Here is an 11,563-nt window from a genome sequence, read left to right on the forward strand (position 1 = left end):
TGGTTGAGTTGGAAGATCCCTGAAGAGGCTGGCTCCTGCTTGCAGGCCATCCCCAGTTTACAAGCACCCAACTTATGAGTTTATTCATAAATATAAATGAGCTCCCATATTACTAAATTTTAAAAAGTCCATCTGCAAACATATGTTCTTTTCTGCAAATGGAAGGACTAGTTTAATCTCTCTCTTACTGTTTTATAATTGTTCTTTCCTTATCAGCCTTGAGTGCTTTTGATGTCATGCATTACAATGCTTCAGAGATATAGTTACCATATCGTGCGTGTATTTTATGACTCATAGACAAAGGAGCATGTTTACAGCACATCTGTGAAAATGCAACCCATTCAGTACCCGGGCTGTATATAGTTGATTTCTGTTAACTATATATCCTTTGACTGTGTTCCTCTTCCCACCACCACCCCCCCAGCAAATAACAAAGCAAGTAACTGTTTTAAAAAGGGAACGATGCTCAGTGAATCTCGAAGGCTGGAACGTGTTGAGGTGAAGGATGATACAGCATTTCTCAACCTTCTTTCAAATATTATTATGACAATGCACAGGGGCAGTGATGGAGGTTACATTGGAAGTGATGCTGGGAATTAAAATATTGACTGTAAATTAAGACTCACCCTTATGGAGTGAATATTGACGATCTGTTACAAACTCACCCAATTTGTTCTTAGTTGCCCTACATTAAATGAGACCTCATAGTAGGCAACCATTACAGTCTTCTAAGTGGACTATGTACAAATTAACAATTCACTACAGGCTGGCTTAGTCACCCATGGTAACAAAAAGACAGATGATAAAAAAATGTGCTTGAATAGGAAGGTTCAGTAAGAAGTAGAGGGTGTGTCATGGTGAGACAAACTTCTATAGATTTTGACTTCTATAGAGTTTGAAAAACTTCGATAGACGCACAGAGGAGGGTATCATCATGACCTGGCATGGAAACACCAACGGCCAGGAATGGAAATATTTATAAAAGGTGGTGGATATATCCAGTCCATCACAAGTGAAGCTCTTTCCACTGTTGAGTACATTTACATAGGGGTCTGCCACAAGAAAGTAGCATCCATCATCAAAGACACCCCATCATCCAGGCTAGACCTCTTCTTGCTTTTACCATCGGGTAGGAGGTACAGAAGCCTCAGGTTCCACAGGTTCAAGAACAGATATTACCTTACAACAATCAAGCTCCTGAACCGCTGAGGATAACTTCACTTACCATCACAACTCTGAACTGATTCTATGGCCTAGGCTCACTTTTAAGGACTTTTTAAAAGTCATGTTCTCAGTATTATTTTTATCTGCACAGTTTGTCTTCTTTTGCATATTGGTGTTTGTCAGTCTTTGTTGATGTATAGTTTTTCATAAAATTCTACTGTACTTTTTTTCTTGTAAACTTCTTCAAGGAAGTGAATCTCAAGCTAATATATTGTAACATATACAATTAATGGCCACTTTATTAGGTACACCTGCTTGTTAATGCAAATATTTAATCAGCCAAACATATGGCAGCAACTCAACACGTAAAAGCATGTGGACATGGTCAAGAGGTTCAGTTCTTGTTCAGACTAAACATCAGAACGGGGAAGAAATATGATCTCAGTGACTTTGATTGTGGAATGATTGTTAGTGCCAGACAGGGTGGTTTAAGAATCTCAGAGACTGATCTTCGGGATTTTCACACACAACAGTCTCTAGAATTTACAGAGAAATCAAAAAACATCCAGTTCTGTGGGTGAAAGCACCTTGTTAATGGGAGGCCAGAGGAGAATGGCCAGACTGGTTCAAGCTGACAAGAAGGTGATAGTAACTTAACTATCCACATGTTACAACATTGGTGTGGAGGAGAGCATCACTGAATGCACAACATGTCAAACCTTGAAGTGGATGGGCTACAGCAGCAGAAGACCACGAACACACACTCACCGGCCACTTTATTAGTTGCAGGAGGTACCTTGATATTAAATTTCCTTGGAACTTTGAATGTTGGTGTGTGATTATGATGTGTGGTGTTATGATTATGTGTGAGATGATATTAGGGTTAACTTCATGTTGTGAAGGGAACAGTATCATCAGAATGTTGAGAGGCAAGGAAAAAATCTGGTTGGCGATAGCTTGGAGGTGGTGGAAAAGGTGAAAAATGATCCGTTGAATGTCAGAGTCTAAGTTGAGTTTCTTGTCACGTATGCACAGGTGCAATGCAAAACTTACTTGCAGCAACATCACAGGCTGATAGTACAAGAGACAAACATTCAGAAGAAAAACATAAATTGACAGGAAAGAACACAATTAGAACCAAAAATAAACACAAATCCCATTGTAATACAAACTGGTCAAAGTGGTACTATACTGAAGTAGTGATTGGGTTTGTTAAAGCTGGTTCAAGGACTGAATAATTGAAGGGAAGTTAAAAACGCAAACACGGGGAAATCTGCAGGTGCTGGAAATTCAAGCAACACACATAAGAAATGCTGGTGAATACAGCAGGGATGCTGCCTGGCCTGCTGCGTTCACCAGCATTTTTTTATGTGTGTTAACTGAAGGGGAAGTAGCTGTTTTTGAAACTGGTGGTGTGGGACCTCAGACTTCTGTAGCTTCTGCTTGCTGATAGCTGACGGATGGCAAGGCCGTCGATAATAGGGATCGTTGATGATAGATGTTGGCGTCTTAAGGCATGCCTCATGTTGATGCTTCTGATGGTGGGAGGGATGTGTCCTGACGTGGGCTGAGTGGGTCAGAGTGAGTGGATGGGGAAGTTCTAGTGAGGAAGAAAATGTTGAAGGGAAAAGTGTAGCAAACGGTCTGGACATGGTTGAGGGTCCTTTGACCATGATGACGGAATGGTGAATAGAATCGTATAGGGAATAGTCATACTTTATTGATCCCAGGGGAAATTGGTTTTCCTTAGAGTTGCACCATAAATAATTAAATAGTAATAAAACCATAAATAATTAAATAGTAATATGTAAATTATGCCAGAAAATAAGTCCAGGACCAGCCTATTGGCTCAGGGTGTCTGACCCTCCAAGGGAGGAGTTGTAAAGTTTGATGGCCACAGGCAGGAATGACTTCCTGTGACGCTCTGTGTTGCATCTCGGTGGAATGAGCCTCTGGCTGAATGTACTCCTGTGCCCAACCAGTACATTATGTAGTGGATGGGAGACATTGTCCAAGTTGGCATGCAACTTGGACAACATCCTCTTTTCAGACACCACTGTCAGAGAGTGCAGTTCCATCCCCACAACATCCCTGGCCTTACGAATGAGTTTGTTGATTCTGTTGGTCTCTGCTACCCTCAGCCTGCTGCCCCAGCACACAACAGCAAACATGATCACACTAGCCACCACAGACTCGTAGAACATCCTCAGCATCATCCGGCAGATATTAAAGGACCTCAGTCTCCTCAGAAATGGAGGAGGTCATGGTTGTTTCCACTGTTTGAAGCACCTACGTGCCCGGGAAGTATCTCCAACTGTAGCAGTTTCAGATCCACAGTTTACTGTGTTGCATCATGAGGCTGAGAACATTGTGAACAGCACATTTAGGGAGCAAAGAACAAAGTACTGGAACAGCTCAGCAGGTTCAACAGGAACAAAAGGAGAGTCAACATTCTGGGTTGAGACAATACTTCAGGACTTGTAGAGTCTCAACTTACGCAGAGATTGGAGAGATTAAATTTCTTGTGATAAAGTGGATGGTGAATTTATGGAATGTATACAAGATTCTTTTCCAGAGCAATATGTTAAAGAATCAATAAGGAAAAAGTCTATTTTAGACCTTGTTCTGTAAATAAGAAAGGGTTAATTAATAACCTTGTCATTGAAGGGTCTTTGGGGAAGAGTTCAATGCAAAACTAAAGTCTTATAACGAAACAAGGGAAACCAGACAAAAGGACAGTTGGCTGCGGGAGATTGGAAAATAAATTGAAAGGTATGGCAGTAAACAGATGAGATAATGCACAAGTGGAAAAAGACACACAAAAATAAACAAAAGTGATTATCTGTACCTGCATTTAAAGATAATATGAAATGAATGAGACTGAGAAAGTTTTTAGAAATAGCAAAGGCATATAGATTTGAAAAATTTTAGTATCTCAGCAAATAAGGATCAGGAAGACATGAACTCAGCCAGGCAGTCAAGCAGCATCTGTAGAAAGAAAGAAGTTACACGTCAGGTCTAAGTTGCTTCTTCAGGACCCAAAGGACCAAGAAATTGACAAGGAAACAAGGTAGAACATGAGACCAAAAACACTGTAGATGTAATATAAGGTGACACATAACAGAAAAGTGAAATACTTGTTAGATAATAAGAGACGGCATAGTATTGTTTTCTAAAGTATTTCTGGTTTGAATTTATCTCCTCACCAAGAGCCCTGCTCTTGCTGAAAATTAAAACTGCACCCAAGCCAAATCTAACCATAGCTTAAACTGGAGTATTTATAATTTTTTTTAAAAATCCCTGACCCAAACTCCATACATAGCCTTGGGAGCCATCTAGCTAAACAGAAGCCTACAAAAGAAAGGGCTTACATTAAACATCTTGATCAGCCTGCCCCTATCTCCCCAACAAGGAGCCTCTCACTGCTTCCAATGTCTCAGCAGAGCCTTTGAGTAGCACCAAGCTCCTAGTCTAAGAGCGGTGATGACCTTCGCTCTCCTATATGCTTTGTAGAGATCACCAAGATTCACTGATAGCTGAGGGAATACCTGCTGTACTCTCCCAGGCTGATACTCCCAGCTTTAAGATGACCCACATGCCCAAACCAGATTCCCCATGACCATTCCCAAACCAACATTCCCATTAGGCCCATTTCCCTCTAACTCTGAAAATTGTTCTGCCTCACATTCAAAGTTCAAAGGAAACTTATTATCAAGGTACAGATCTGTTACTACCTGGAGATTCAAGGTGGGGGGGGGCAAAAGAAATGCAAAAAGATTTTTAGGAAAAAAAGCATAAACGGACAAAGGTTGACAAACAACAAATGTGCAAAACAAGACAAACTATAAATAAAAATAAGACTGAGGACATGAGTTGTAAAGAGTCTGTTTATCAAATCAGTTTAGAGTGAGTGAAGTTCTCCACACTGGTTCAGGAGCCTGACGGTTGTAGGGTAATAACTGTTCCTGAACCTGCTGGTGTGGGCCCTAAGGCTCCAGTACCTCCTGCCCAATGGCAGTAGTGAGAAGAGGGGAAGGGCTGGGTTGCGGGAGCTTTGATGATGGATGCTGCTTTCTTATGGCAGTGCTCCTAGTAAATTTACTCAACGGTGGGGAGGGCTCTGACTGTGATGGACTGGCCTGTATCCACCACTCTGTAGCTTTTTTTCATTTCTGGGCATTGGTATTTTCATACCAGGTCACCATGCAACCAATTAGGATGCTCTCCATTTGCAACTACCAAAGTTTGTCAAAGTTTTTGGAGACATGCCAAACCTATGCCAACCTCTGCAAAAGAAGAGGTGCTGTTGTACCTTTTTTTTTGTGATAACACTTGTATGCCATCACATGCAGGAGATGCAAATTGGCAATTTCAGATGACGTACCTCATGCTTGCCAACTATTTGATTTCTTAGCCACTTTACTGCTCAAGGACAATTAATCTACCACCACATCTTTGTGACGTAGATGGAAAGTGGAAAAAGCAGCAGGAACAGGGAGAATGTGCAAAGTCCTGAAGCCAGCACGTGATCAGGATCACACCTACACAACCCTAACTCCCCTTTCCCCGGTACATTTTTTAATTTCCAATTCCAAGCCAAGTGACCTGAAACTCAATTCTGTTTCTCTTTCCACAGGTGCTGCCCGACCTGCTGAATGTTTCCATCACTGTTTTTGTTATCGAAATAAGTGTCTTTCTCAAAGAGTAAGTTGAAAAGTTAATTTCTCTCCGTGCGTCTGAGGCTGACGTGAGGGGTGCAGCGGCGATAGTATTGTGAATCTATTTCTCGGGCAGTTTGCAACATGGACGAGTTTTGAATGTTATTAACCTCGCTCTGGAGGGCAGAAGCTGCCGTTTTGGACGGTTTCCGCTTGTTGGAAACACATCTAGCAGCTGCCATTGGCAACGCGGTCACATCATCCATCTCCGCAGGGTAGCCACACAGATGATGTGCTACTGCTACATCTGCAAACATTCGTGCCACCCCACTAAACGTAAATCTAGTTTGCAGCCAGTGACCCCCGCATTTCACGCAACGGCGTGGAGCGGGTCACCGGCTACCGGCTGCGGTCGAGCCTGTTGCGATCCCGACGAGTGAAATTTGGGAACAAGTTTTCCCGATCGCGCTGCATTGTGGGAGGAAATAAAATGCAGGGATAAACGGGCAAGGGGAAAATGCACGGGTCGCGAAGACGGGCCGCTCGCAGCCAATGGAGCGGACGCGCAGCTCAGCCATTGCGGAGGGACGGGGCGGTATTTCAAGAAGACACGGAAGGGGCGGGGTGTCACTAAACAGCAGATTGCATCGCGGAGAAAGCGGCTACGAGGGAATTAAAAAAAAGCATAGCTTCACTGGAGAGATTGGCAGTTCAGTACCGGGAAGGTGAGATCATCTCCCGCAAGGCATGTGTCTCTGTGTGTGTGGTTATTTTGCTATTGTTTGCTTTAATTCCTAGCGTTTTTCTCCAAGTGCATTCTATCTAGTTACATTTTTTCCCTGTAAGTTACCTTAAAATGACCTCCGTTAAAAGATCCAGCGTTTTGTAAAATGCTGGTGCCAGTACACCTATTTGCTGCAGCCTATTTTTTTAAAACATATTAGTCCAGGGGGATACTGGTAGACATTGCATAATTTTTTTATTAGGACTTATTGCAAGCCTATTATGTGTTAATTACAAGGGAAGCGTGTTCATTGCGTTCACTTGTATTACGTGAGTCTGTAGCGAGTACTTGCCTTAACGGGGAGGGTTATGCTTGCTGAATTCATTAGAACAAATCTACAATACGACGGTGGAAAAAAAAACCTACCTGCGAATAAAGTTTAAATTCTAGTGGGTGTTTTATTTTTGGAAGAATAAGATTAAAATGGGGGAGGGGACCGTTTTGGTCCTCTGCAGAAATCGGAGGACTCCACCTTCAAATCCAACAGACCAATCTCTAAGGAATTCTGTCAGCGTTTGATCGAACGTGCACCTTTTGAGCTATCGATGACCCTTCACGGGAGAGTCAAGTCTGGTCCCAATGCTAAAATTTAATGCAGTACCTATTTAAAAAAAAATATATCTTTCCTCATCTTAGTCCCTTTTTTTGGCCGTTTGTACATCAAGTGCTAAACCTGTGTATAATTTATTTATCGCTAATAAAATCTGGATTGGGGTGCGACAGTGGCTTTGAACGTATTGTATCCTCAGTTTTTGTGACCCGTGTAATATTTTTACTTCGTTGGACTTAAAATGTGAAAGCTTTTTAGAAGCCCGAGATATCCCCTTGCGTGCCATTGTCAGCCTCTTGTGTTTGCAAATGGAGGTAGACTCGTTTTGTCCTGCGTGAATGATGGGCTTTGGGACTGGGGTGTGTGTGTGCGCGCCGTAATCTTCTGCTCTGGATGAATGCAGGGTGCGTTTGCCTTCTCTGAATCTCGCCGCAGGAAGTTTGAACAACCGGTCCTCGTCAGTTCAATCAAGGGTTAAATGTAGAACTTCAGTAATCAAATCGGTCTTATTTAGCCAGTTATTTTTTTAAAAAGAACTATCACGGCATCAGCAGTACCGTATCGCGCGTGTTCTCTTTACCCTTGAGTTAGAAGCACGTTGTTGAGTCGCCGTGTCTTTTCTCTCCCCCCCCGCCCAAACGCAGGCACGATGTCCGATAGAAAAGCTGTGATTAAAAATGCTGACATGTCTGAAGATATGCAGCAGGATGCGGTGGACTGTGCAACTCAGGCGATGGAGAAATACAACATCGAAAAGGACATCGCTGCCTTCATCAAAAAGGTAAATTCTCTTTAAGTGGCGTTTGAACAGTGCACGGGCTGCTGCAAATGGTCGAAGTGTGGAAGGCCACCGTTACCCATAGGGTTAATCCTCACTAAGATGTCATCGGAGATCACTACAGACTGACGCCTGGTGCTTCATTGCGCCTATCTCGGTGCCCCTTGGACCACATACACTCAACAGTTGGCACCTTGGAGACCGAGGTCAGATTCCCTAGGAAATCTTCAAAGAAAGATTAGTGTGGGTCCAGCTTGTTCCAGTGTACAGTGATGTAACTTGAGTTTTTGCAGATGCCTAGTAAATACTGTAATTATTGCAGCCCCGTCCAGCGTCAAGCAATAGTTTCAAGGTCCAAAGTGGATATTGGCACCAAGGTACAAATGATTCACAACTGGAATCATTGCCAGCAGAAATTGTTGAAAGCACAGTGCTCTCTAGGAATGCTGGTGCAACTTGTTTTGGATTTACAACTTCTCCTTGGAAGTTTGTCGTGATATATGATGGGAGAAGCGGACTAAAAATGTCCAGAATTTTAAGTAGCCAGTGCTTTAACATGCCATACCTGCGATAGGAAAGAGAGGAGAGGGGCTGGGGAACATCTTATTTGCCAGTAACTGTTCTGGTATCTCTCGAGCTGTGGGCTCATACAATGTGGGAGTGGCTCCTTTGGCCCACCCTGTCTAATGGCCTTCACATCCTAGCCCACAGTCTGTCCAGGTGCCACAGTCGACTGCAGGCACTGCAAGCTGAAGCAACGAGCAATCTGCTGGAGGAACTCAGCAGGCCGAACGGCATCTGCTGCAGGGTTTCCACCTGAAATGTCGACGCAAGGTACTGCAGATGCAGGAAACCCAGAGTGGCATGCCGGAGGAACTCGGGAGGAGGGGAATAGCCAGTCGATGTTTCGGGCTCAATCTCCTCCATAGATGCTGCTCGAAATGTCAACAGTTCCTTTCCTCCCACAGATGTTGCTTGATCTGCTGAGGTCCTCCAGCAGATTGTTTATTGCTCTTGTCTACTGAGCTATTTCTTCATGAGGATAATTCAGCCAAGCCCGACCTCTTTCTTTCTCTTCCCACCCATCCTTATAGTCGCATACTACTGTTCCAGCTCCAACTCAAACGAACGGGTACCGTGAACAACTGTAGCCCAAACTAACTTAAATGTGCAATTCTGGGGCCATCAAAGTAAATTAATTATTCAAGTACTTTTATGTCACCACATACAATCCTGAGATTCATTTTCTTGGCATTTACAGTAAATACAAGGAAACAATAGTATCAATGAAACATTGCACACAAAGACAAACAACTAATGTGCAAAAGACAACACACAAATGCCCTTGCACTATCCTGGATTTTGTCATTAATTGCCAAAACTTAACCTTCAGCAATTGCCACTGTATCGTTTGTGTCTTGTTCTGGGTTTGGCTATGCAGCAGGGCATGTTTGGGGGGGTGGGGAAACTATATCGATTAATGAAAATTCTTTGCTCTTTTGCAGGAATTTGACAAGAAGTACAATCCTACCTGGCACTGCATAGTTGGCAGAAACTTTGGTAGTTATGTCACACATGAAACAAAACACTTCATCTACTTTTACCTGGGTCAGGTTGCGATTCTTCTATTCAAGTCTGGCTAAAAAGAGAAAGGGGAATAAAAATGAACTTGTGCACTGACGGCTGGAGCCACAGTCCCTTTAATGGCTAAACGGCTGCATGGACTTTATCTTCTGTGTATATGTAGCAGTAAACTTGCTTTAATGCCCAAAATGGCTTTTTCTTTCTTTTCATTGCACTGAAATGGTTAACAGTGGCCTTTGAATATTTAGGAAAAAAACCTGGGATGGTTCTACCTGAAGACCTGGATTATTAGACTTCTATAGAAGCATTTAATTTAATTTCATTCAGAAATACATTTCATTTTTCTTCCCTTCTCCTTCCCAACACCCCATTTCCCCACCCCCCCCACCAAATCTAACCCCATCCCACATCAAATTCTTACTATTTCGAAGAGTGCAGATGTTGGGTTTAAGATACTTATTGCCATTTTTTTAAAGCTGTTTCTGATAGCAGGAGATTGCTATTGCAGTGAATTGTATTGGCAACGTTTTTTGATTACAAAAGATTATTGGGTTTTGATTCTCCCCTGTTCTGTGGCTAAGTAAGGTTTTTTAATTTAAAAAGAAATCCGCTACATAGAAACATGAAATGGCTGGCCTGCCAGAAATGTCGAGAATGGTTTGGTTGCACCTTAAACAGGACGAAACAAACTTGTTTTTCCTTGTGCTGTAATCTGCCAAATGTGGAGAAACCTTAAAATTTGTAAGATCACTGTCAAGTTTGCAACAGTCAAAAGTTGCTCTAAAATGTACAGGAGCTACTAGGCAATTTGTACATTATCCTAACTTTTCTGTTTGCATGTTGAGGAAGATTTTCACCAAACTGTTTGTGGTGTGTTTTGTCCATTCATAATCTATTGCCCGCCCCTACTCAACCCTGGCTCATTAGAAGGTTTCAAACTGATCTTTGATATAAGCAAACTAATTAAAAATAAATGCAAGGTGCTTATATTGATTTAGTCTTCCCAAGTGACATCTAAGAAATTTAAAATGAGGAAATTTTGACTTCCCTCCCCTCCCCCTCCCCCGATGTGTATTTGTATGTACATAGCTTGTGATTAAAGCATGAAAAAGCTTCAATCCTGGTTCATGTGTCTAAGCTAATTTAATGTATTTGCCAATAAATGGAAAGTGTCAGACCTCTGTCAGTTATGGAAGTTGTCTTGTCTCTTTTGTAGCTTCTGATCCAATGTAACAATTTCCATTCTTGACCATAGTGGCTATCTTGGAGTACGTACTCAGATTTGGCTAGTGTGATTTCCCCCCACTTATTAAAAGGGACTGTACACTATCTTTTGGGGGCAACTGCAGTCCTTAAAAAGCTTTTTTTGCAGCAACTTACTTAGCTCTAGACTAGAGGTAATTATATGCAAGGCATTAACACTATCAGCTTGTTACCCCCCCCCCAACTGTCTTCAATCACTTGTGAGCTTGCCACTTAATGAATGTCCACCCTAATTTTTCCCCAGTGATGAAATGACATTGGGTAGGTAACTTTCATATGTATTCAAGTAGTTAAAAATCAGATTCATCGTTAAAGTAAGAAATTTACGAGTTGGGATTGTTTGTCTTGAAGAATAGTGAGGAGATTAGTGTTCCTGTGCACCTATTTTACATTGTAGAGGGTATGGAAGGTATTGTCAAACACGTGGTGCATGTTTATTCCTCTGCTTTGTATTTGTTCAACCCATTAAAGACAATGATATTCCAAGGAGCATTAAACCTCTATGGTTGAGTTTAGTTTCCATAGGATTAGTTGCATAAAGAAGCTGCATAACATAATTTATCTGTATTCTGACATTGTTTAGGTTGTTTGATTTGTTCTATTAACACTTGTGTAGATCAGGGAGAGTAATGGATTTAAACTTAAACCCTGTGGAACTCTCTTAGCTTCTGATTCACCCCCCGCCCCCCCATGCATAAGTTCATTTAAGATGTTTTCTCAAATTTCAACATGTGTGTATTTCAAAGCCATCTGTATAAAGAAAACCATTACAGACCAATAAA

At 42.0% G+C, this 11,563-nt stretch overlaps 1 protein-coding gene across 2 annotated transcripts; it reads left to right on the plus strand.

The window, feature by feature from the left end:
• Window positions 1–6,413: 6,413 nt before the first annotated feature.
• Window positions 6,414–11,563, plus strand: LOC140187459 (dynein light chain 2, cytoplasmic). Of its 2 annotated transcripts, none has more exons than XM_072242776.1 (3): window positions 6,414–6,567; window positions 7,801–7,937; window positions 9,440–11,563. In XM_072242776.1, exons 2-3 carry the CDS (start codon window positions 7,806–7,808, stop codon window positions 9,575–9,577), a joined length of 270 nt encoding a protein of 89 aa, XP_072098877.1. In that variant the 5' UTR covers window positions 6,414–6,567; window positions 7,801–7,805; the 3' UTR covers window positions 9,578–11,563. The 2 variants fall into 2 exon arrangements, with proteins under 2 accessions (XP_072098877.1, XP_072098875.1); XM_072242774.1 differs by having other exon boundaries at window positions 6,416–6,547.

Source organism: Mobula birostris, chromosome 25 (genome assembly GCF_030028105.1).
Source record: "Mobula birostris isolate sMobBir1 chromosome 25, sMobBir1.hap1, whole genome shotgun sequence".
Classification (NCBI taxonomy): Eukaryota; Metazoa; Chordata; class Chondrichthyes; order Myliobatiformes; family Myliobatidae; genus Mobula; species Mobula birostris.

What these genes read in the sequence shown, in the direction of transcription:
- LOC140187459 (XM_072242776.1), top strand. Translation starts at nt 7,806, where the DNA reads ATGTCCGATAGAAAAGCTGTGATTAAAAATGCTGACATGTCTGAAGAT. An exon ending in TCGCTGCCTTCATCAAAAAG is followed by an intron (nt 7,938 to 9,439) that starts GTAAATTCTCTT and finishes GCTCTTTTGCAG; the next exon opens with GAATTTGACAAGAAGTACAA.